Genomic DNA, 26,394 nt, shown 5'->3' on the forward strand with positions numbered 1-26,394 from the left:
ATGGAAACAAAGTGTGGAGAAATGACTGTTCAAAGTGATCTTCGTAGCAGGACCATGGCTGGGAAAACCAGCTTGTTATGACTCCTGGATCAGAGATTCATGCAGCTGGTGTCACCCTACATTCCTGATGCCTCTCCCGTGCCCCATTGACAGCTACAGTCTACTGGTGGATGCCCCACCCTGAGCCATGTAACCTTTGCCTGTCCTGGGTTGGGGGTTGCAGGGAGAAAGTCAGACAACAGAACAGAAAAAGAAGAAACACTTAAAATTCCACTGTCTGGAGAGAAAGAAGACTGGTAACCTCCTGGTTCATACTTTATATGCTCTTTTGTAAATGTTTTTCCATTTCACAAAAACTTGTGGGTATTTTTATGCCATTAAATATAGATCTACATCATTTTAAAAGGCTGCATAATATTTCATGATATGTGTAGTTTTTAAAGCACTTTCCTATTATTATAATACATTTAATTTATTTCCCATTTTCAATGTTAAAATCAACACTGTAACATATATGTCTACATGTTGGCTTCCTTTGTCCATATTTCCTTTAGGTTAAATTCCTAAAAATGGCATTGCTTAGTCAAATCATATGCACATTTAAAATTATGATATATATTTTTAGATTCTCTAAGAAACATCTCCAGATAAATATTTTATTGTGTGTGAATATATATACACATTATATAAGTTTTCGAGTAAGTTTGTGGTTTTATTGTTAACTTACAACTCTTCGATTTATTTGAAATGTATTTTAGTGTATGGAATAAAGTAGGTGGTCAACTTTTTTGTCCTCAAATTGACTAGTGGTTGTCTCTATATCACTTACTAATTAAGACATTCTTAGTAAATTGATCCATTGATTTGACATAACATTCTTTTCATAAGTTAATTTCCCATGTTTAGTTCAGGTTGTTCTGTTTCTTGTTATTCTAATTCTATCCACATAACCTGTCATATATCTTTTACCTGTAATGTATTCATGCTATGATGCTTCAATTTCTAAAATTTGATTTATTTTTTAAGTAAAACAGTTACATGATTGAAAATTTAAATGTGTAGAAAGATAGACAATGAAATATCTCCCCCCATCCTTTAACCCACTCACTCAGTTCCCGCCCTTCTCCATAAGGAACCACTATTACTAGTTTTTGTGAAGATTTTTTTAAATGCACATTCAAGCAAAAATGAAAATTTATTTCATTTTTACCCTTTTTACACATATGGTGACATTCTGTACATACTATTCTGTACTTTTTCTTTTTTAACTTAACATTGTCTTGGAGACCTAAACTGTTTAAATTATCTGATAAGACAAAGTCTGTCCCATTCTTTTCTAAATTTTCCTCATTGTTCTTGCACATTTATTTATTTTGTTAAAGTTTAGAATTAGTTTTTCAAGTTGAAAAAAACCCTATTATTTGTACTTTAATTTGGGGAAGATTGACATCTTTGTAGTATGGAATCCCTTAAATGATTTTTTTCACAGAACTACTTACATGCAAACCTCTCTTTCTTATATTGATTTGTGTTCATTCACCAACAGATTACCTCCTGTGTTTCCTGTGTGCTGGGAGGAAGCTGTCAACAAGACAGACATGGTTTTGCCCTCCTAAAGCTTTCATGTTGGGGAAGAATATGATAAGTAACCAGACAATTGCAGTACGTTATAAATGTTATGGATGAGGAAAGCACAGAGTATATACTGGAGAAACATAGAGCCCAGGATGTTTTCTTTTCTTTTCTTTTCTTTTATGGAGGGGGTGTAGTTAGGGAAAGAGATGGAGGAATTGTCAGGAAAGAGATCCAGAATTCATTTATGTCTGCACAGAGACCTTAAGATTGAGAAGGAGTTTGCCTGGTGGAAATGAAAAAATGGAGCAGAGACAAATTTCAGGCCAGAGGGAACAACTTATACACAGACCTGAAAATGAGAAAGAGAATTCTCCCTGTGTGCTTGTCTGTCTCTAAGTCCAAAATTTCTCCTTTTTATAAGGATATCAGTCATATTGGATTGGGGTCCTTCCTAATGACCTCATAGCAATTTAGTTAGCAATTTAGTTAGCAATTTAGTTATCTGGACAGACTCTCCAAATAAGGTCACATTCTGAGTTACTGGGTTAGGACTTTCACACATGAATTTTTGGGGGACACAGTTCAGCCCATAACAGTTGGGGAGTGACAGTGATCTGACTTGCATTTTAAACTGACAATATTGAAGAGTGGTTTGGAGGGAAGGAGTGACTACTAGAGGGCACAGAAACAAGGAAACTGGCTGTGACTTCAGTGAGAGATAAGGGCCTGACCTGGAGAAATGGCAGTGGACTTGCAGAGGAAGAGATGTTTAAAGAGATAGCAAGGAAACAGAATTATAGAACTCGGTGATTATAAGTCTGTGAGAATTCAGGTCACCTGACTGCCTGTTATAAATGGGATATTGAACACAACCATTTACCTTGGCTCCTTCCCCAAGTCGAATTGAAATGAGAATAAAAGCCCTGGAATAGGACGGTAGCAGCAAATTGTGATAGCTGGAAAAAAGGTTCATGATTGGTAGATAATTGACTAAGCAGAGGAGAGACAACTAGAGCTCAAGCCTGTAGCACAGAAACAGCTGGGCCACATCAGGGAGTCCCAGAGAGCTCCACAATCAGAGGGATCAGACACCTCTGAAAGTGGGGTGTAAGGGCTGGAGTAGAGAAAGTCTGTGTGAGCAGTAATCAGATCCCCACCTGTGTAGTGTGGTAATTTCACCTTCTTTATACCTGCAGAAGATCCATGGATTATTCTCCAGGTTATAACCTGGTGAGATTAAAGTGGAAGGACTCTGGGTATAGAGAAAGCAGGCATCACTGAGAATGGTACATCATTTTCAAGACCAGGTGAGACCCTTCATACCTGCTTGACTCCAAGAGCACAGGCATATCCCTCCCAGAGAGGAGATTAAGCCATTCCTTTCTAGGATGTTGAAGAGTCCAGTGAAAAGCTGGTTCAACACTGAAAGTTGGAAGTTTTTCAGTTAAATATTCTGAACCAGGTCACCCTTCCAATTGACAAATTGCTCCCATAGAAACAGAACTTGTAGCAGTTTGTTATTGCTTCATTCTTAAATATGAAGGGACGGTCCCATCAAGAGATCATCAGATATTTGATAACTTTCTCTGACATGACTAAAATATAAACCAACATAAAAGTAAGACTAAACATTCAGCCTCTATAGTCCAAAACAAACAAACAACCAACCAAAGAAAAAGGGAACACAGGAAACAGTGAAGGGGGGCAGAAGAAAACCATTGTTACAGTTTAAAATTATCCTTAGTTTAGAGGAGATGCTGTATTCACAAAATAAGAATAGGAGCTATTAAAATAACATTTTAGGAAAAGAGGGCTCTTAGAAATGAAAAATATGATAACAGAAATGAAAAATTCAGTTGAGGGGCTCGAAAATATCCTTGAGACATTCTCCCAGAAATGAAAACAAAAAGACCGATGAAAACTATGAGAGAAACATTAGGAACATCAGAGACTTCGTTTAGGAGGTCAAACACCCAAATAATAGCAGTACCAGAAAGAAAACTGAAGAAATTATCAATGAAATGATTTCAGAAAGTTTCCTAGAACTGAGGAACAAGGGCTTCCAGATTTAGAGGGTCCCTTAGCTTTTGAGAATTGTTCTATACCAGGCTACATCTTCATGAAGTTTTAGAACATAAACAAAACCAATCCTACAGGTTTCTAGAGAGAAGAACATATTATCTATTGCTGCATAGCAAATTACTCCAAAACAAAATGGCTTAGAACAGGGAGAGGCAAACGTTTTCTTAAAGTACGTATTTTAGGCTTGGGTGCCATATAGTTTACTCAGCTCTGCCACTGCAGTACAAAGGCAGGCATAGATTATACCTAAATGCGTGGTTATGACTGTTCCAATAAAACTTTATTTGCAAAAGCACATGGCCCCTCCAGGGCTGTAGTTTGCCAATCCTGGCTTAGAACAATATTTATGTCGCATGGTTTCTGTGGCTTAGCTGGGTCATTTGGCTCTGGGTCTCTCACAAGGCAGCCACTGAGGTGTTTGTTAGGCTACAATCCAACCAGGCTTGACTGGGGTGGATCTGCTTCCTCGCTTATTCATGTGGCTGTTTGCAGGGTTCAGTTCCTGTGCGCCATTGCATGGAGGGCCCCCAGTTCCCTGCCACTAGGTTCTCTCCATAGGCAACTTGATTCATGAGAGTGAGCATGAGTAAGACAGAAGCCACCGTCTTTTGTAACCTTGGAAGAGACATCGCATCAGTTTTACCATAGCAAGTCATTAGGTCCAGCCCACGTTCAAGGGGAGGGAACTGCCATTAGAAGGGGGCACACACTGGGAGAAGGGGATCACTGGGGTCACCACAGAAGGTTATATAGCTCAAGAGAAAAAGAGAAGAGGTTATGTACAAAGGGTTAAGAATCAGTGTCTTCATACAACAGCAACTGGAAGCTACAAGACAGTGGAGCAATGTCTTTACGATTCCTAAAAGGAATAAACATTTAATTCCAGAGAAAACCAAGTTATACAAGAATGACACTATAACTGCTCATCTATGAATAATATTTACACAGTCCTGTAAACACTAAATATTGAGCTATACAAATGTTATGATCAAGCCTATTGAGATAATGGGGCAAGGGAAGATATATATGGAGTTAATGTGTAAGGGAGTGCAACCCGCATCTTTCACAGCAAGAAGTCAGTAGATGGCAGAATTAGAAACGTGGAGGCAGATACTTGAAGAAACAGCTAAGATACTCTCAGTTGCCTCTGGAAAAATGAGAAGTGAGGCAAACATAAATAGACTTATGTATTATTTGATGTTAATAGAAATGAACTTTAAAAAGAGAGATCTACCCTTTTGGTCCTTGCATGTAGGGGAACAAGGTTGTGAAAAAAGAGGGACTTGGTGTGATACCACCATTTCCTATGTTTTCGGTCTCTGTGCCTTTCTCAGGCCTCCCAACAACGCTATGATGGGACAGAACATCTGGAAATTCATAACCTCTGGGGTCCATAGGCGCCACTTTGAGGAGGGCCCAGGGAAGAATTTGCCATTTTCTGTGGAAAATAAGTGGCGGTTGCTAGAGATGACTCTGTACATTGGAGCTGGATTTGCTGCACCTTTCTTTACAGTAAGACACCAACTGCCTAAGAAATAAAGATGTTTTAGTTAATGCATGAACAGATCTGAAGAGGCCCATTTCAAGAGGTGCAGTCACTTTGAAAAATGAATCAAACTGTTGAATTCAACATACTAGATAAGTTTGTAAATAAATTTTTGGCATGAAAAAAAGAGAGAGGAGATCTAAATGCAGTGTTGTATCCGGGATTGGATTTTGGAGAACAGGAAAAGGACAGTAGTGGAAAAATGTAAAATCTAAATAGTCTTGAGTTTAATTAATAGTAAACTTAGCCTCTTAATTGGGACAAAAATGTCATGGTAATGTAAGATGTTAGCATCAGGGGAAAGGGGCATTCCCTTGGAGAATGCAAGAACTCTATATCTTTTTTTACTTAATTTATTGGGGTGACAATTGTTCGTAAAGTTACATAGATTTCAGGTGTACAATTCTGTATTACATTATCTATAAATCCCATTGTGTGTTCACCACCCAGAGTCAGTTCTCCTTCCATCACCATATATTTGATCCCCTTTACCCTCATCTCCCACCCCCTACCCCTCTTATCCTCTGGTACCACTAAACTATTGTCTGTGTCTGTGAGTTTTTGTTTCTCATTTGTTTGTCTTGTTCTTTTGTTGGTTTTGGTTTATATACCACATATCAGTAAAATCATATGGTTCTCTGCTTTTTCTGTCTGACTTATTTCGCTTAGCATCATACTCTCAAGATCCATCCATGTTGTCACAAATGTTCCTATATCATCTTTTCTTACCGCCGAATAGTGTTCCATTGTGTACATATACCACAACTTCTTTATCCATTCATCTATCGAAGGACATTTTGGTCATTTCCATGTCTTGGCCACCGTAAACAAAGCTGCAGTAAACATTGGAGCACACATGTCTTTATGTATAAATATTTTCAGATTTTTTGGGTAGATACCCAGGAGAGGGATTGCTGGGTCATATGTAATTTTTTGAGGAATCCCCACACTGCCTTTTATAGTGGCTGCACCAGTCTGCATTCCCACCAACAGTGTATGCGGGTTCCTTTTTCTCCACAGCCTCTCCAACACTTGTTACTATTTGTCTTGTTGATGATAGCCATTCTGACTGGGGTGAGGTGGTATCTCCTGGTTTTTATTTGCATTTCTCTGATGATTAGTGATGTTGAGTATTTTTTTCATATGTCTATTTGCCATTTGTATGTCCTCTTTGGAGAAATGTCTCTTCAGGTCCTCTGCCCATTTTTCAATTGGGTTGTTTGTTTTTTTGTTGTTGAGCTGCATGAGCTCCTTTATATTTTGGATATTAGCCCCTTATCGGAGGCACTGTTTGCAAAAACCTTCTCCCATTCAGTCGGTTGCCTCTTTATTTTGTCGATGGTGTCTTTTGCTGTGCAGAAGCTTTTAAGTTTAATATAGTCCCATTCGTTTATTTTAGTTTTTACTTCCATTGCCTTTGGAGTCAAATTCATAAAATGCTCTTTTAACCCAAGGTCCATAAGTTTAGTACCTATGTTTTCTTCTGTGCAGTTTATTGTGTCAGGTCTTATGCTTAAGTCTTTGATCCATTTTGAATTAATTTTGGTACATGGTGACAGATAGCAATACAGTTTCATTCTTTTGCACGTGGCTATCCAATTCTCCCAGCACCATTTATTGAAGAGGCTGTCTTTCCTTTATTGTATGTTTTTAACTTCTTTGTCAAAAATTGTCTGTTCATATGTATGTGGTTTTATTTCTGGGTTCTCAATTCTATTCCATTGGTCTATGTGTCTGTTTTTCTGCCAATGCCATGCTGCTTTGATTATTGTAGCCCTGCAGTAGAAGCTAAAGTCAGGCATTGTGATGCCTCCAGTATTGTTCTTTTTTCTTAAGATTCCTTTGGCTATTCGGGGTCTTTTGTGGTTCCAAACAAATCCAATGATTTTCTGTTCTATTCCTTTAACAAATGCCATTGGGATTTTGATGGGGATTGCATTAAATCTGTGTATTGCTTTGGGTAATATGGCCATTTTAACTATGTTGATTCTTCCAATCCATGAGCATGGAATGTTTTTCCATTTCTTTGTGTCTTCTTCAGTTTCTTTCAAAAATGTCTTGTTTTCATCATATAGGTCCTTCACATCCTTGGTTAAGTTTATTCCTAGGTATTTTATTCTTTTTGCTGCAATTGCAAAAGTAATTGTTTTTTGTATTTCTTTTTTCTGAGATTTCATTGTTAGTATATAGGAATACAATGGACTTTTGTATGTTGATTTTGTAGCCAGCAACTTTACTGTATTCGTTGATTGATTCTAATAGCTTTTTGGTGGAGTCTTTAGGGTTTTCTATATATAGCATCATGTCATCTGCAAAGACTGATAATTTAACTTCTTCATTCCCAATTTTGATGCCTTTTATTTCTTTCTCTTGCTTGATTGCTCTGGCAAGGACTTCCAACACTACGTCAAAAAGCAGAGGTAATAGGGGACAGCCCTGTCATGTTCCTGAACATAGAACAAAGCGTAGTATTTCTTGTAGTGCAGGTCATGTATTAGAAATTTCCTCAGCTTCTGTATGTCTGGAAAGGTTTTATTCCTCCTTCATATCTAAAGGATATCTTTGCTGGACATATTAATCTTGGCTGATAATTTCTCTCTTTCACTAGTTTGAATATGTGGTTCCACTCCCTCCTGGCTTGTAGAGTTTCTGCTGAAAAATCTGACGATAATCTAATAGGCTTTCCTTTGCAGATTACCGTCTTCTTTTCCTTGGCTGCCTTGAGGATTCTTTCTTTGTCATTGATTTTAGACAGCTGGAATACAATGTGCCCTGGAGAAGGCCTTTTGGGACGAGGTCATTAGGTGTTCTATTTGCTTCTTGGATTCGAGGATCCAGTTCTGTCCACAAGTTTGGGAAGTTCTCATCAACAATTTGTTTGAATATATTCTCTGTTCCCTTCTCTCTTCTCCGTCTGGTATGCCCATCATTCTTATATTGCTCTTTCTGAGGTAGTCAGAAAGTTCTTGTAGATTTCTTTCATTTCTTTTAAGTCTCAAGTCTCTTTCTTCTTCCATCTGTGTAATTTCCAGGTTTCTATCGTCAATGTCACTGATTCTTTCCTCCATCTGGTCAACTGTACTACCTAAGCTGGGTATTTCATTCTTAATTTCTTCTATTGAGTTCTTAATCTCCAGAAATACTATTTGTTTTTTTTTTTAAATTTCAATCTCTTTCATAAAATACTCATGTTGTTCTTTGACTGTGTTTCTGAGGTCGTTAACTGCCTTTCTGTGTTTTCTTGCATCTCGTTGAGTTTTTTCAGAACTGCAATCTTGAATTCTGTGTCATTTAAGTCACATATTTCCATATCTTTCAGTTCTTTTTCTGGAGACTTTTCACTTTCTTTCTGAGCTGTCTTGTTGCCTTGATTATTCATGGCAATTACAGGTATGTTATTTCTCTCCCTAGACATCTGCAGGAGTGTCTTCTACAATAGGTTGATAGGAAGAGGTCTTTCTTTTGTTTTCCAGTACTTGTTGGTAAATTTTTTTATTTTCTCTCTGACTGCAGCCTTTTTTTTCTCTCTCACACGGTAGTGCTATGTTTTCTCTGCACTATTCCTGCTTCTCACGCAATGGTGGGATTCCCTGGGAGACGGGCTTCTACTCTGTTAATGGTTCGCCAGGGTCACAGGGCGCAGTGTCTGTGTGGGTGTGCGGAGAGCTTTTGAAGTTCCGAAGCTCTTTCTGCACCCGATTCAGAGCCCTTATGTTTCAGCAGTTCTGTTTACTCCTGCAGGGATCCACCCAGATAGGTGGGGGCCAGGGTTGGGGTGAGTTGTGAGAGGTGGCCCAGAGCAATGGCGGCATCCACCACCACAGCCGGTCCTGATTCCACAGCCTCCTCCCTTTTGCCAGAACTAGTTGGGCAGCGAATCTGTGTCTTCGATCCACAGTTCTCAGAACAGTAAACATTCTGTTCTTTAGATCTGACACTGCTACTATTCGGCTTCTAGCACCAGGCAGGTGGGGATGGGGTGAGCTCTGTGAGGGTAGGGAGGGGGCGGCTAGTCTCAGTGCCTAAGGCTTCTGTTCTCCGCCTGGCAGTGAGGGCTTAAACTACTGTTTTCAGCCTTCGTCCCTCAGTCTTTGCTCCAAGTCTCTTCCGTGAGCGTTGGGTTCAGCTGTGTTATATGCTGCCCCTCAGCCCTGTGGGCAGTCCGAGTCCTTCCCTCTCCCGCAGCTGGTAGTTCATGTATGCAGCGAGCTCAGAGCACCGAGCTATGTCTGCACTCTGCGCCCGCGCGGCTCCATCTCCGTACTTCTCCCTTGCCTCCTCCCCGCTCGCGCGATTTGCCCTTTAGGTGAATTTAGTAGTGGCCTCTTCATCTTCCCTGTCTGCTGTGCAGGGAGTCCTTTGTGGAGTTACAGTTGTTCCATTCGTTGTAAATTCCAGGGGAGCTTTACAGAGTCTTACCTCATACTGCCATTTTGATGACCTGAACCCGTTTTATCTTTTAAACCTTTGGTAAATCTAAAGTTATTCCAAATTAGAATGCTTATTACAAGGAAAAAAAGACAAGATGAAGAAGGCTCAGTGTTGATGCTCTCAGGCTACTGAGTGGATGATGGGTAATTCCTGAGCTGTGGACATAAGAAGAGGAGCAGGCTTTATGGGTACGTGGGGTGGGGGAAGAGGACAGGCTCTGTTGTAGACACTTCAGAGAAGTCTGTGTATGCTGGTACATCTGCTGTCCTGTAGACAGGACCTCCAGATTAGAGACCGTGAGTGAGAGTCACCAGTCCATGGGTCATTGATTGGGAGCAGATGGGATGTATCTATGGAACATGTGTGAGAGAGAAAAGAAAAGGACTTGGGTCAGATCTCTAATGAATACCAAAATCATTGGGGAGAAAAAGTGCTGTTTTTCTGCAGTTTGTGTTGCATTCCTAATTGTAGTTCTTTGTATTTATTTACTTATTTTTATGAGACCAGTTACTGAACTTCTATATAATATTATAATTGTAATCGAGAGCTAACGAGCTCCACAGCCTATGGAAGCCATGCAGAACTAATTGGGTGAAACTGACCTTGTATTTAGGTGATAGGTAATGGTGTGGACTATGGCAATCTGAAGTGTGCCTGTTCTGCCCGAGGGTGGGGGAGAGGGAGAAACTCCAACTCCAGCTCCAGTTGATTGTTGCTAGGTTTGAATGTGGGTCTAATAGTGGCACATTTTTGTATTTTTCCAAATCAGAAATAATGGAGGTTTACGTGAAATCTCCCAATTTTTAAGTGTTGGCAATTAATTATTTTAAATCTTTGCTAACCAAATAGAACATGTCAGTTGACAGAAAGTGGCTTGCAGGCTACTTGTCTGTGAACTCTATTCAAATTTTTTCCTGTGTGTGTGTGTGTGTGTGTGTGTGTGTGTGTGTGTGTGTGTGTGTGGCCACTTTTCTGTTCGTTCCCCTGCCTGAAAACCTTTATGTATTTAATCCATAGTACCCTAGCAGACTGGCAATGAGGTGTTTGATGTGACTGTTGACAGATATGGTCCTAGGATATATTCCTACATATTCCTGTTTATTAAATCCCTGTGCCCCAGAAGCACTGGCTTACTGATGTGAACTGAATGCAGTCTGCCAGACATTTAGCTTCTTGCTTAAAGAGAATTTATCTCATGATTGTCCTTTGTCATTGGTGACCATGCCATAGGGGACGGGGTCTAATTTCCTGCCAAAGAGAGATAATGTGGCCCTAAGACCTGCGTGCCTATTATTCAAGCGTAGAAGATTACTCTAACTAGGCAGAACTTGCTCTTCATACAGCCATGCCAGAACATGGCATATATTTTCCTTTTGGGTATTTGCAAATGAATTTTGTGTTTTTATTTCCATGCCTGTATTGTTGGTGGTAGTCAGGTAAGAACATAGCTTTACTATTAGAAGAAAAAAAATTAAAACCCTCTAATGAAGTTGATGGACCTGCAGTTTTCCAGTCTCGTTCCTAGAAGTTCTTTGTATATACATACATCATAGGGGCTCTTTACCAGGTTATTCAGGCACATTCTCAGTCCTCCATGAAGTCTTAGAAATACCAGATTTCCTGGAATGTATTTGGCCACTTTCCTGAGAGTTCCAAATGCAAATTTGGAGATAAAGATCTGGTTTTCCTCGCTCCCCTTCTCTATGTGGCCTGATTGAAGTCTTTAGTCCACATGTGACTTTGAATTTGGAGGAAAAAAGCATTATAAGTATTTTTCACATGATCAGTTATTAACCTCATTTTAAAAATTGGCAAGATCATCTTTTCTGGCTTCTAATGTATCTAAAGAATGTTTTACTGTTTATTTTATACCTTTAGAGTTGCAACTCATTTCTTGCTTAAATTTTATGATACTACTTTCTGTGGATGACTATTTCTCATTTTTGCCTATTTATTGGAAACTTGGTATCTTTTTTTTAAGTTTAAGTATAGATGATATGCAATATTATATTAGTTTCAGGTGCATAGTATAGTGGTTCGACATTTATGTACCTTATGATGTGATCATCACACTAAGTCAGTCTAGTAACCATCTGTCTCCCTGCAAAGTTATCGCCTGCCACTTTTATACGTACCTTTGAATGACCCAGTATATTTTATCTCCTCATCCTGGAGGTTTCCTGTTGGAGGTGCTGGTGTCTGTAGAATGGTAGGCAGTCTTGGAACCTACCATTATTATATGTACATAATGCTTGCTTTATATATTATAAATCTGATTAAGTTTGTGAAAATGAAACTTTTTAAGTACTCATGAATTTTTTTTTAGGGAGTCAGCATAGTGTTGTAGAAGGATATGGGATTTAGAATCAGAAATTAGATCAGATATTTTGTGTGAAACCTCTAACAAGCAGTGGGTCAATAAATCTTAAAATTAAAATTTTTTTTGATGTTTTGAATTCAGATCCCCATTTTGCCTTTTACTGGTTAAGTGATCTTGGGCAAGTGAGGTCACTTCTCTGAACCTTGGTGTTCTCATCCTGTTGATAGTGATGCTGTGACTGTCTGTTGACCATATTTGGTTATAATTAAGGATTAAATGAGGTTGTGGGTAAGTCAGTTCAGAATTAATGTCAGTAAATTACGTTGCTGCTGTTATTTTAAAATATGCTAGGGCATTTTGCTGTTTGAAGAAGACATAAGGAATGTGAATGATTACTTCACTTAAATAGTTTTCCTAAAGTTGCAGCTACCTCTGCACTGTAACCCCCAGTGAGAGGAAGGACTGTAAGAAATGTAACTCTGGCACTACTGAGTGCTTTCACCCACATTAGCTCCGTAAATCATCACAAACACTTGTTCAGAAAGGCCTTAGTTTTGTTTTTGCAAATTAAGATAGGGAGACCATCTTTCCAGGACTGCCTGGCTGGAGAGCCCACGCTCCTGACCTGTACAGGGTGGCCTAGACATCCATCAATTGGCCTGGCACATGCTGGATCCAGGGCCCACCCTCGCCTACTTCTTTCCTGACTAGTCATGGTTCCAGGCCATTGGGTCAGTCTTAGACACAGAGCTGGTCTAGTTGGGGCCAGCAGGGTTTCTGCCCAGAGTGAACCTCAAAGCATTAGTTAGTTGCAGGACACTAGCTGCAGCTTGAGGGAGCTGCCAGGAAGCTGTTCTAGATTTTTAGAATTCTCATCCAGATAGGAGAATAAATGAGAAAGAGTCCAAGTCCAAACCAGTGTTTGTGTGATAAAGGATGGAGTTCCCCCAAAGGGATTGTTTTGAATCCAGCATTAAACTTAGTTAACTTTGCTAGGCTTATTGCACAAAGAATATTGATGTATGGCTTTTCTTGATTTTGTATTTCTGGATCTAGATACAATTTTCAAGGGTGGGCTATTGACCTGAAATCAAATGTGGTAAGAAAGAAATATAGGTAGGAAAGATCTCTCTATTGAGGAAAGACATAGGTTTGTTTTAAAAGGGTTGGAAGCCCTTTGTCACATTAAGGGAATTTGTCTCTTTCTTCTGAAGCACAGGCAGGAAGCAGTTTATGAATCTCACCCAAACTAGGGAGAGCTTCAGTTTGGTGATGATGAGCCTTGGAGAAAACATAGAAACAAATTAGTATCCTAAGCCCTTTTGTTGCAGGGTTATGTTTTCAGCAGGCCTTCTTTTATTTTTTACCTGATCCTTAAATCTTGGTGCTCCTCAGGGTTATATCCTTTTTTTAAAATTATTATTATTGAATAGATGTCCCTTTGGGTGACTTCCTACTTTCCCAAGGTTTCAGTTGTCCTCAACGCTAGAGACTCCTAATTCTGTGGCACATCCAGGTCAGATTTCCCTGTCTCATTTTCCTAGTCTGCTCTTGTCCTGCTGTTCTTTAGATAGGTTAACAACAAGCTGGAAACCTGGTTAGCACTTTCTGACTCCTCCCTCTCTCTCATCTGATTTCAGTTACAAGTCTTATTTGCTTAACCTCAAGTTTTCCCTCTTAGGTCAATCCTCCTTTCTTCCCACAACCACTCTTATAGTCTTGGCCCTAGCTGCTTCTCTGTATGTAGGCTGTTGGTCCCTATCTGACCTCTGTCAGTAGTCCTTGTTCCCTGGGGATCCATCCTCCATTCTGACCCCAGAATTATCCATCACAAAATCATGTCTGATGATGCTACACCTTTGGTCAAAACCATGCAAGGATTTCCTTCATTTCTGTTACCAAGTCCCAGCCCTATAGCCTAGCAGTCAAGGAGCTTAGCTCTGCCTCTTGTTGGCCTCATCCCAGCTTTTCCCCAAGGAAGAGGCCTGCACCCCTACTGGAGACGCAGAATTTCTCACCATTTGCAAAAGACTGCAATTCTATCCCTCTGTGCTTTGCTTGTAATGTACCTTCTGCTTTGAAGGTGCTTTTCCCCGTCCTCTGCCCGGGGAAAAGATATCTGCTACATCAAGCTCAAGTGTCCTCTTCTCTCTGAGTGCCCTTCTGATTCTTCCCCCTCTTTCTCTTCTTCCTCTGCCTCTGTTTCCTCTTTCTTTAGAGCACTGTATCCACCTGTAGGCCAGGATGTGCTTGAGGACTGTTGTTATTTGTATTGTTTTCTCCAGCAACAGTGTAAACTGTGTGCTTGAAGCAGATTTGTCTAGAGGATGACGAGAGCCCAGCACAGAGCCAGACACACAGGCTTTGTCATATTGGACATGACTAAACAAACAACCAATGTCCAGGTGGTTGTATGAACTGGGGAGCCATTGCTTGGCTCTGTTGGGGTGACCATCTGGATTTCTCACAGCTCACATTTTCTTTGTAGTACCGTGTTTCCCCAAAAATGAGACCTAGCCGGACAATTAGCTCTAATGTGTCTTTTGGAGCAAAAATTAACATAAGACCCGGTCTTATTTCACTATCATATAAGACTGTGTATAATGTAATGTAATGTAATATAATATAATAATATAATATAATATAATTCCCAGTCTCATTTTACTATAAGGCCGAGTATAATACAATATAATATAATATAATATAATATAATATAATATAATATAATACTGGGTCTTATATTAATTTTTGCTCCAAAAGACACATTAGAGCTGATTGTCCAGCTAGGTCATATTTTTGGGGAAACAGGGTAGATGTGCCCAGACTTTTCCAGCCAGCCAGCTATCATTGGCAAAGGAATCTTGTTTCCCTTCTGGAACCATCTGTCTTCTAGAATCTTGGGACTCCTTAAGATGCTGGGTGTGGGCCTGAGGGGTTAGGACAGAGGAGGTTCCTGTCAGCTTGTTCATGAGCTCTTTCCTGTAAACAGATTCACCAGTGATGGAGCACAAATGAAATCTTGCATATGCACCAGGGAATGTGTTATTTAAAGGAATCCTGCTGGGGAAGCTCCTATACCTCATAGAATGATGTACAACTCTCTCTGGGTGGACTATGGTGAGTGAACTCAGGGCCTCATGTGCAATGTTCTTGCCTGTCTGTTTTAATGACTGAAAGCCAGAAGGCAGCAGAGCACCACAGAAAAGAGAAATGCAGTTTTGTTGTTTTTTTCTTTGTAATCAAGTACCTTGAGGTTTTGTCAAATAGATTGTCCTCTTGCTTTTTCTTTTTTTGTTTGTTTGTTTTTTTAGGTGAAAAGCTTTCCTGGCAAATGCTGGGAAGCCACTTCTAGAGCATTGATAGTTACCCAAAAAAGGCCCTGGCTTTCTCTCCGTCAGTTGACTGTGTATTTACACGTCTGTAATGTCATATAGAGAAGGCCTAGTGTCTGCGAGTGTGCTTTGGGAACACTCCAGGTGTATGATCTGCCCTGCAGGGCCCCTGACACCAGGGTCAGTCAGCTGCTATCCAGCTTACTTGTTCATAGTTTTGCTGTCATTCTCTCTGCTGAACCCCGTGTAGTTCCCAACTTTGTAGGTGGCAGGCAAGGCTGCATCTGAGCCTTCTTCCCTGCCATGACCTTCCTGCCTCAGCTGACTTGCATTCCTCTCTCTTCTGTGCCCTGTCTGCACTGTCTTTGGGGGTCTGGGAATCTGCTGTCAGCCCAGGTGCCAGCACCCCATTTTCTATTTGAAATGCATTCTCTCCAGGTCTTGGTTGAACCATCAAGGGGTCATAGAATGTGCTAGGTCAGTCACATAAGCCTGTGCTGGAATCCTGACTTGGCCGCCATCCAGCTCTGACTTTGGGCATTTCACCTCCTTCCTCAAAGCCTCTCCCCTGTGAAGGTGCCTGGTGCCTGTCAGGATGACTGAGATGGCCTGTGCAGCAACGTTGGCAGTGGGAGGTTTTCATGAATGTCTTCCTCCTCTCTTTCTTTTTTGTAGCTCTCTTGCCTCATCTTCTTAACTGTAAGGAATCTTTTCCATCTCTGAGTTCCTATGCATTTGGTAGCCCTAGCGGTAGAACTTGGTACTTCCCACCTTTATTGTAATTATGGATGAGCTTCTCATCTTTCTCAGATGCTTTGGCAGCAGTTAACTCTGTATCCCACAAAGCCTAGCCCAGCCCCTCGCTGGGGTTTCAGGTTCCATACATGCTTGCTGAGTGTGTTCCATCAAGTTCTAACTCAGTCTCCCAGAGGTGACTGGATCCCCTTGGAGACAGCCAGCCTGCCTTTCATTATGTTTATTATCTGTACTGGCTTTGACTCTATATTAAAATGTATTTTTTTAAGAGGAAATAAATGAAGGCAAATGAAGCAATAGCTTATCCATGTGGGCCCCAATGTTCTCTAATATAGATCACCATGGCAACATGGTGGACTTCACATTTCACCAGTTAAGAAGATGAACTCTTCTACCCACAGATGCTAAGCGGATTGGCCACCATTACCCAGTGCTCCCTGCAGAGGTCTCTTCCTGAAAGGCAGTGAACCGCATTACGAGGAACCTTTCCTTGCCGGGGGTAAAACAGACAGCCTCCCTGGTCCCTTGCATCTCCCATGTCTCCCTATTATCTGATTCCATTCACTGTGACAACCTGGTCCTTCCTGCTGCAGGCCTTAATGGCATTGCCAGTTGGTCTAAAAAGGCCTGAGATGAGCTGCTGACAGGGGTGTCTGCCAGTGGGGCTGTGGTCTGCATACCTACTGTGTCTGCTCCTAGGCCCATGGGGAGGTGTGAAGATGGATCTTTAAAGTCTGATTCAGCAGGTCAGCTTGAAGTTCCTAGTATGATACGGCAGGCTCTGTTGTATCCTTCACCTGCCTCCATTTCACCTGGCTGCCCCCACCCAGTGCAGTTTATGGGTGGCAGACTCCAGCCTCCCTTTCTCAAAACCAGCCTATCCTCTGAGCCTCTGCCACAGTGTGTCATGATGGAAAGATGGGTTACAAGTTCCAATGTCAGGCATTTTTTTCCAGGAAAATAAACAAAACAATGTATATTTATCTATTTTTTTCCTGGTAATGGAATACATTGAGATCAGGTACAGCTATAGTGTACCTGAACTCGTGACAGCTGGCCAGGAGGCCGTGGCTGCGTTCTCTGAGCCCATCAGTCTCAGAATGGTGTGCAGTCTCGGGCCTATTCCTGGGCAGCCTCATTTCCTTGCCCACTATCTAATGGCAAAGGGTGCGTCACCTGCCAGGCTTTTCAGTACTGCATGAAGTCAGTTTCAGCTTTGGTGAAAGTTGGCAAGATTAGAAGACTCTTAGTAGAGAAAAAGACATGTTTACTCCTTGGGTCCCTCCCATACAGAGGCTATGCATGTAGCTCAACTGCTCCTATCCCCCCGCGTCAGGCAGTGACTATCACAGAGACATGGAAGCCCCCGGCCACATGCTTCCAGTCGGTAATACTTAGCCCTCTCCGTCTCTGAGTTCTTATATATGTAAGAGTTCTTAAATATTCTGAATGTAAGTCCCACATGAGAGAAATGATTTGCAAATATTTTCACCCATTCTGTGGGTGTCTATTCTCTTTCTGGATGATGTCCTTTGAAACACAAAAGTTTAAAATTTTGATGAAGTTCAATTTGTTTTTTCTTACGTTACATGTGCTTTTGGTGTCATATCTAAGAATCCAGTGCCAAATTCAAAGTCACTAACATTTATCCCTATGTTTTGTTTTAAGAGTTTTATAGTTTTAGCTCTGAAATTTAGGTCTTTGATCCATTTTGAGTTAGTTTTGCACATGTTGTGAGGTACGAGTCCAGCTTCTTTCTTTTGCATATAGACATCCGCTTATACTAGCATCACCTGTTGTAAAGACTGTTCTTCTTCCACTGTATGGACTTGACACCCTTGTCGAAATTAGTTGACTATAATAAGTACAAAAGTTTTTTTCTAGACTCGGAATTCCATTCCATTCATTTATACGTCTGTCCTTACGTCAGTACTACACTGGCTTGATTACTGAGCTTTGTAGTAAGTTTTGAAATCAAGAGGTGTAAATCCTGTAGTTTTCTTCTTTTTCCTGACTATGTTTACTGTTTGGGGTCCTTTGAAATTCTATATGATTTTAGGATGTATTTTTCTATTTCTGCAAAAGAAAAAGGCATCTAAGATTTTGATAGGGATTGTACTGATATTATATTTCAATTAAAAAAGTCTTTCTCATTTAGGGCTCTGATCCATTGTGAATTAATTTTGTGTAAGGTATCAGGTAGCAATATCCATTTATTAAAAAGATAATTCTTTCCTCACTGGATTTCAGGAGGACCTTTGTGATTAATTAGTTGACTGTATACACAAAGGATGTTTCTGGAATCTATTCAGTTCAGTTGGTCTGTTTCTTTCTTTGTGCCAACAATACATTTTATTAATTATTGTATCTTTATAGTAGGTCTGATTATCTCATGTATTAGTCCTCCGGTTTTATTGTTTTCAAGATGGTCTTGGCTTTTCTAAGTTCTTTGCATTTCTCTATCAATTTTAGAATGAGTTTGTCAGATTAACATCTATAGATTAACTTGGAGAGAATTGACGTGTTAACATTCTTAAGTTTTTCAGTCTCTCTACCTCTTCCTCTCCCTTCCACCCCACCTTGATTTCTCTCTCTCTCTCTCTCTCTCTCTCTCTCTCTCTCCACACACACACACACACACACACACACACACACACACACACACACACACACATTTGTTTACACCTTCTCAGCAATGTTTCATAGATTTCTATGTAGTGATCTTAGATCTTTTTGGTTGCATTTATTCCTATGTGTTTTATATTTTTGGATGTTAATGGAAATGGTATTGCTTTTCATTTCATTGATTTAAAATTTATTTATTGCTACTATATATAGAAATGCAACTAATTTTACTATGTTGTGTAATTTCCTTATGTTTTTCTACATACACAGTCTAGTCATTTCAGTGTCATGGCAGTTTTACTTTTTGCTTTCCAATCCGAACATTGGAATTAAAAAAAAAAAAATTCTTTTATTTTTTTTTGCCTTGTTGCACTGGATGGACCTCCAATACAATTTAGAATAGAAATTATTATATTGGGTGCTCTTCTCTTAATTGTAGACTTAGGGGGAAGATGATCAATGTTTTACCACTAATTATGATATTAGCTGTAGGTTTCTTTTTGTTTGTTTTGTTTTTAACATTTTTTTATTAGTTTCAGCTGCACAAAACAATGTAATAGTTAGACATCATTTATATCCCTCACACAATGACAACCCCTTGCCCCCATCCATTGGCCCTCTGTCATTGCAAGCAGCCATTACATTTCCACTGTCTCTGCTCCTAATGCTACTCCGCTTCTTTTAATCATATATATATATATATATATATATATATATATATATATATATATATATATATATATTAAAATTGTAGTTGACATTCATCATTCTTCAGCTTCAGCTTCAGGTGTACCGTGCAGTGATCAGGCATCTACATCATCCCTGAGGTGGTCTCCCTAATGAGACAAGAGTCCATCAGATACCCCACAAAAATCTCTACAACATTATTGATTACATTCCCCAAGTTGACGTTCGTATCCCCTGGCCATCTTGTGGTTACTGACTGTGTTTTCTAATCCCCTAACCTTCCCCTGAATCCCCACCCCCCACTCCCATCTAGCAACCCTCAGTTTTTCCTTTATGTCTCTGAGACTGTTTCTGATTAGTTCATTCATTTATTCTTTTCTTTAGATTCCACATATAAGTGAGATCATATGGCATTTGTCTTTCTCTGATTTACTTCACTTAACATAATGTTCTCTAGGTCCATCAATATTGTTGCAAATGGTAAGATTTCATTCTTTATGGCTGCATAATACTCCATTGTATAAATGTACCACAACTTCTCCAGTCGTCTACCTATGGGCATTTCAGTTGTTTCCATGTCTTGGCTGTTGTGTATAGTGCTGCAGTAAACATTGAGGTGCATACATTTTTTTGAATTAGAGTTTTGGATTTGTCAGGAGAGATACCTAGGAGTGGAATTGCTAGATCATAGGGTAGTTCCAATTTCAGATTTTTGAGATACCTCCATACTGTTTTCCATAGTGCCTGCACCAATCTGCAATCCCACCAACAGTGCACGAGGGTTCCCTTTTCTCCACATCCTCACTAGGACTTGTTGTTTGTTGATTTATTGACTATAGCCATTTTGACTGGGGTGAGGTGATATCTCATTATGGTTTTTATTTACATTTCTCTAATGATTAGTGAGGTTGAGAATTTTTTAATTTACATTTCATGTCTGTGTGCCATCTGTATGTTCTTTTTAGAAAAATGTCTCTTCGTGTCCTCTGCCCATTTTTTAATTGGATTCTTTGTTTTCCTGGAGTTGAGTTGAGTGAGTTTTTTATAAATTTGTGACATTCACCCCTTATCGGATGTTATCATTGGCAAATATCTTCTCCCATTCAGTAGGATCCCTTTTTGTTTTATTGATGATTTCCTTTGCTGTGAAAACCTTTTTAGTTTGATGTAATCCCACATGTTTATTTTTTCTCTCACTTCCCTTGCCCAAGGGGATATATCACTAAAAATCTTACTCCGGGTAATGTCTGCAAACTTTCTTCCTATGTTTTCTTCTAGGAATTTTATGGTTTCAGATCTTACATTTAAGTCTTTAATCCATTTTGAATTTATTCTTGTATATGGTGTAAGGAGGTAGCCAGCTTCATTTTTTTTTCATGTGTCTGTCCAGTTTTCCCAGCACCATTTATTGAGTAGACTGTCTTTACCCCACTGTAAATTCTTGCTTCCATTGTCATAGGTTAAATGACCATATAGGCATGGATTTATTTCTGGACTCTCTATTCTGTTCCATTGGTCTATGTGTCTATTTTTAATGCCAGTACCATGTTGTTTTGATTACTGTAGCCTTGTAGTAAAATTTGATGTTAGGTATCGTTATACCCACCACTTTGTTCTTCTTTCTCAAGATTGTCGAAGATAACTGGGTTCTTTTATGGTTTCATATAAATTTTAGGATCGCATGTTCTATTTCTGTGAAAAATGTCCTTGTTAGTTTGACAGCAATTGCGTTGAATCTGTATATTGCATTAGGCAGTATGGACATTTTAACTAGATTAATTCTTTCTGTCCATGAGCGTGATATGTGTTTCCAACTATCTGTATCTTCTTTCATTTCTCTCTTCAGTGTCTTACAATTTTCTGAATACAGATGTTTTACTTCTTTGGTTAAATTTATTCCTAGGTATTTTATAGTCTTTGAAGCAATTGTAAATGGGGTAGTTTTCTTAATTTCTCCTTCTGATGTATGTTGTATATTATTGGTATATACAAGTGCAACTGATTTCTGAATATTAATAATGAATTAATACTAAATTCATTTATCAGTTCTAATAGTTTTTTTATCAGTTCTAATAGTTATAGGGTACTCTATATATAGTATCATGTCATCTGCATATAATGACAATTTTACTTCCTCCTTACCAATTTGGATGCCTTTTGTTTCTTTTTCTTGTCTGATTGCTGTGGCTAGAACTTCCGGCACTGTGTTGAATAGAAGTGGAGAAAGTGGGCAACCTTGCCTTGTTTCTCACCTTAAGGGGAATGGTTTTAGCTTTTCCCCATTGAGTGTGATGTTAGCTGTGGGTTTATCGTATATGGCTTTTGTTATGTTGAGATATGGTCCCTCTATTCCCACTTTCTGAAGACTTTTATCATAAATGGATGTTGGATTTTGTCATATGCTTTTTCTGCATCTATTGATATGATCATATGATTTTTATTTTTCATTGTGTTAATGTGGTGTATCACATTAATTGATTTGCGGACGTTGAACCACTCTTGCATACCAGGAATGAATCACACTTGATCATGGTGTATGATCTTTTTAATGTATTGCTGAATTCTGTTCCCAAATATTTTGTTGAGGATTTTGGCACGTATGTTCATTAGAGATATCGGCCTCTAGTTTTCTTTTTTTGTGGTGTCTTTGTCTGCGTTTGGGATCAGGTTGGTAGTGGCCTTGTAAAAAGTGTTTGGGAGTCTTCCCTCCTTCTGGATTTTTTGGAATAGGTTGAGGAGAATAGGTGATAATTCTTTTTTGAATGTTTTGTAAAATTAACTTGTAAAGCTATCTGGTCCAGGGCTTTTGTTTGTTGGGGGCTTGTTGATTACTGATTCAATTTCTCCATTGGTAATCAGTCTATTCAGGTTTTCCGTTTCTTCTTGAGTTAGCCTTGGAAGGTTGTATTCTTCTAGAAAATTGTCCATTTCTTCGAGATTGTCAAATTTGTTGGCATGTAGTTGCTTATAGTAATTTCTAAATTTTTTTTGTACTTCTGTGGTGACTGTAGTCACTTCTCTTCGCTCATTTCTGATTATTAATGTGGTACCTCTCTTTTTTTTTTTTTTTTTGATGAGTCTGGCTAAAGGTTTGTTGATTTTGTTTATCTTATCTAAAAACCAACTCTTGGATTTATTTATCTCTTGTATTGTTTTTCTTGTTTCCATTTCATTTATTTCCTCTCTGATCTTTATTATCTCCTTCCTTGTGCTCTCTTTGGACTTATTTTGCTGTTTTTTTTTTCCAGATCCCTTAAGTGTGAAGATAAACTGTTGATTAATGATGTTTCTTGTTTCTTTAGGTAGGCCTGCAGCCCTCTTAAGACTGTTTTTGCTGCATCCCACAGATTTTGGGTTGTTCTGTTGCCATTTTCGTTTGTCTTGAGATATCTTGGTTTCTTCCTTGATGTCACTGTTTACCCATTCATTATTTAATAACATGTTATTCAACCTGCATATATTTGTGTGTCTTACAGTTTTTTTCCTGTAGTTCATTTCTAATTTCATAGCACTGTGGTTAGAGAAGACACTTGGTATGATTTCAGTTTTCTTAAATTTATCAAGACTTGTTTTGTGGCCTAACATTTGATCTATCTTGGAAAATGTTCCTCGTGCGCTTGAGAAGAAAGTGTGTTTCTCAGCTTTGGGGTAAAATGCTCTGAAAACATTGATTAAATCCAAGGGGTCCAATGTGTCATTTTAGGCCATTGTTTCCATATTGATTTTCTATCTGGAAGACCTGTCCCTTGTTGTCAGAGCTGTGTTGAAGTCCCCTACTATGATCGTGTTACTGTTGATCTCTTTCTTTATGTTTTTGAATATCTGTTTTATATGTTTAGGTGCTTTTATGTTGGGTGCATCGATGTTTACTAGGGTTATGTCCTCTTGTTGGATCGATCCCTTTATTATTATATAGTGCCCTTCTTTGTCTTTTAATATGTTCTTCATTTTAAAGTCTATTTTGTCAGATATAAGTATTGAAACTCCAGATTTTTTCTCATTTCCATTTGCATGAAATATCTTACTCCAACCCTTCACTTTCAGCCTGTGTGTGTCTTTTGATCTGAGGTGAGTCTCTTTCTCTTTTTTAAATTTATTGGGGTGACATTTGTTAGTAAAATTACATAGATTTCAGGTGTACAATTCTGTGAGTCTCTTGTATACAGCATATACAGGGGTCTTGTTTTCTTATCCACTCAGCCACTCTATGTCTTTTGATTGGAGCATTTAATCCATTTCCATTTAAAGTGATTATTGATAGGTACATAGTTATTGCCATTTTTTTAATTCATAGTTAGATTGTTTTCATCTTTCTTCTGTTTACAGAAGCCCTTTTGATATTTCCTGCAATGCTGACTTGGTAGTAATAAATTCCTTTAGCTTATTCTTTTCTGGGAAGCTCCTTCAATTTTAAATGATAGCCTTGCTGGATAAAGCAATCTAGGTTGTAGGCCTTTGTTTTCCATCACTTTGAGTATCTTCTGCCACTCATTCCTGGTTTGCAATGTTTCTGTAGAAAAGTCGTTTGATAGTCTTCTGGGAGTTCCCTTGTTTGTAACCCTCTGGTCTTTCTCTTGCTGCTTTTAGGATTCTCTCTTTGCCTTTAACTTTTGTCATTTTAACTATAATGTGTCTTGGTGTGGACCTGTTTGGGTTTATCCTGGTTGGAAGTCTCTGCACTTCCTGACCTTGTATGTCTGTTTCCTTCACCAGGTTAGGGAAGTTTTTGGACATTATTACTTCAAATATGTTCTCGATTTCCTGCTTCCTCTCCTCACCTTCTGGTATTCCTATGATGCGATGTTGTTGCGCATGATGTTATCCCAGAGGTCTCTTAAACCATCTTCATTGTTTTTTATTCTTTTTTCTTTTTGTTGTTCTATTTGGGTGATCTCTGCTAACTTGTCTTCTAAGTCACTGATTCGATCCTCTGCTTCATCTAGCCTACTGGTAATTTTTTCAACTGTGTTCTTTATTTCAGTTATTGTATCCTTTAGTTTTAACTGGTTGTTCATTTTGATTTCTCTATCCTTCTTTTGTTGTCACTAAGCTCCTTAAACATTATTATCAGTGTTCTGAACTCTGCCTCTGATAGTTTGGTTACCTGTATCTCTTTTGGTTCCAATTGTGGAGGTTTCTTCTGTTCTTTTATTTGGGACATGTTTCTTTGTTTCCCCATTCTGGCTGACTCTCTGCGTTTGCTATGATGTATTAGGTAGATCCCCTAGGGTTCTTGGTTTTTGCTGGGTTATCTTAATGTAGTATGTGTCCTATATATAAATTTGAGTTGCACCACTGTGTTCTTATCCTGTTCGTGTGCTCCATAGGTGATTCTTGTGTTGTGTATATTGTCCTGTTAAAGTTGATCTTTAATTGCTTTTAACTTGTGAGTAGGTGGAATTGACTCCTAGGCTGATTAGTTGTGAGACTTGGCTCTGCCCACAGTGGATGATCTGCTGCGTGAGGGTTTACCGCTCAAATGAGGCTTGGCCCCTGCGGGCTCTTGTGCCTGTAGAGAATTCCCTCTGGGTGTGTCACTTGTAGGTCAAACCCGGTATTACTCTGGTTTGGTCTGGAGTTGGCCTCTGCGTGTGTTGAATCTTGTGTCTTTTGGGCTGGATCTTGGTGTAGTCAATTTCAGAACAAGGCAAATCACCAAGCACAACAACAACAAAGAGAAAACCAAATACACTCACATGTAAAAACACCCGATAACCCCCACTCAACACAGGCAAAAACATCAAAAATACAAAAACAAAACAAACCAAAAAAGCAGCACCAGTCTTGGCTTAAGCCCAGCAAGTAACCTCCAGGTTGTCCTCTGCTGTACCAGAGTCCTCTGCGTATTGTGCAGGCAGAGCCAGTCACCTGGTGCCCAGAGTCACCCTGGGACCGCAGCTTTAGGTGCATGGGGCTATGGGGTCTGGATGGTAGTTTTTACAAAGTCAGTGTAGTTTCTGCTCTTGCTTTCACATATGTACAATGACAGTAACACAACCAGCCCTGTGCCCAGCTCTCCTGAGTCTTAAGGCACTTCTTCCGTGTGTGTGTGTGTGTGTGTGTGTGTGTGTGTGTATGTGTATGTATGTGGCGGGCAGGAGATTTCTGAGCTGCTAAAAGCCCAGAACTGCATCTGTCACCTACTGCTGGCCCCTGGGTGTGTCTCTGCTGTTGTAAATGCCCTGCCCTAGGCAGGCCAGAAAAGGTGGGGTCTGGGGATGGAGGAGTCTTTTTTCTCCCAGCCCATCAGTGTCACACTCTTCCCAGCCTCTTCCCTGGGACAGAGCTGCAATTGGGGTCATTCCAGATCCTGAGGGCTATGGCTCCTCTGTAATCTGACACTGCTTCTCATTTCAGGGGCCACTTCAGACTCTGGAAGGGCAGGATATATTTGGGAGAGTGTGGGGAGGGGCCCAGGTATGGTGTTTATTTCCTTTGTCCGATTTAAGGCCTAGCTGGCGGTCTCGGTTGAGGTTATTGCCTCAAATGCTGGATTTGCTGCTCTCTAGGCAGGAGAGATCAACTGTGGGATGCAGGGAAGGAGCCCACCTCCTGGCTCTTGTGGTCTCTGTTATGCCCTGGGATGCCCTGTCTCTGCAGCAGTGGATGCAGCTGCGTCTCCACCCCACTCCCTTCCCTCTTCCCCTGCTTCCCCAATTTGCCCACCTTCAAGCAATCCTCAAATGAGTCCCGTAGCTGTTGTGCGTGATGAGCAGAGAGTCCTTTGATGGGTTATAGATGTTCCATTTGTGGTAGGTTCCGGAGGAGAACTTCAGAAGTCTGCTCGCTGCCGCCATTCCTGTGACATTAGGTGTAGGTTTTTATAGATGTTCTTTATCAGATTTCTGTGACTAAGTTGCTAAGTGTTCATCATGAGTGTTTTTAGAATTTTATCAAATACTTTTCTGAATCTATTGATGACCCTGTGTTTTTACCTGTTTATTCCACTAATGTGGTAAATTATAATTGATTGTTTTAAAGTCAAGATCATTGGGTGTAATTTACATACAGCAAAATTTCTTCTTTTTGTGTGTAATTCA

The 26,394-nt window shown here is 39.6% G+C and overlaps 2 protein-coding genes across 4 annotated transcripts in view; both read left to right on the forward strand.

Moving 5' to 3' along the window:
- The window catches only part of PLXNA1 (plexin A1), a 394,709-nt gene that overhangs the window by 124,144 nt on the left and 244,171 nt on the right, over nt 1-26,394 (forward strand). The gene's annotated exons all lie outside the window — the stretch shown is intronic.
- On the forward strand, nt 2,827-5,196 carry LOC308509922 (cytochrome c oxidase subunit 7C, mitochondrial-like; the record flags this gene model as incomplete). The annotated part of the gene is made up of 2 exons (XM_081078531.1): nt 2,827-2,882; nt 4,992-5,196. The coding sequence occupies exon 2, from the start codon at nt 5,008-5,010 to the stop codon at nt 5,194-5,196; it is 189 nt and encodes a 62-aa protein (XP_080934657.1). The 5' UTR covers nt 2,827-2,882; nt 4,992-5,007.

Source organism: Rhinolophus hipposideros, assembly GCF_964194185.1.
Source record: "Rhinolophus hipposideros genome assembly, chromosome: 17".
Taxonomy (NCBI): domain Eukaryota; kingdom Metazoa; phylum Chordata; class Mammalia; order Chiroptera; family Rhinolophidae; genus Rhinolophus; species Rhinolophus hipposideros.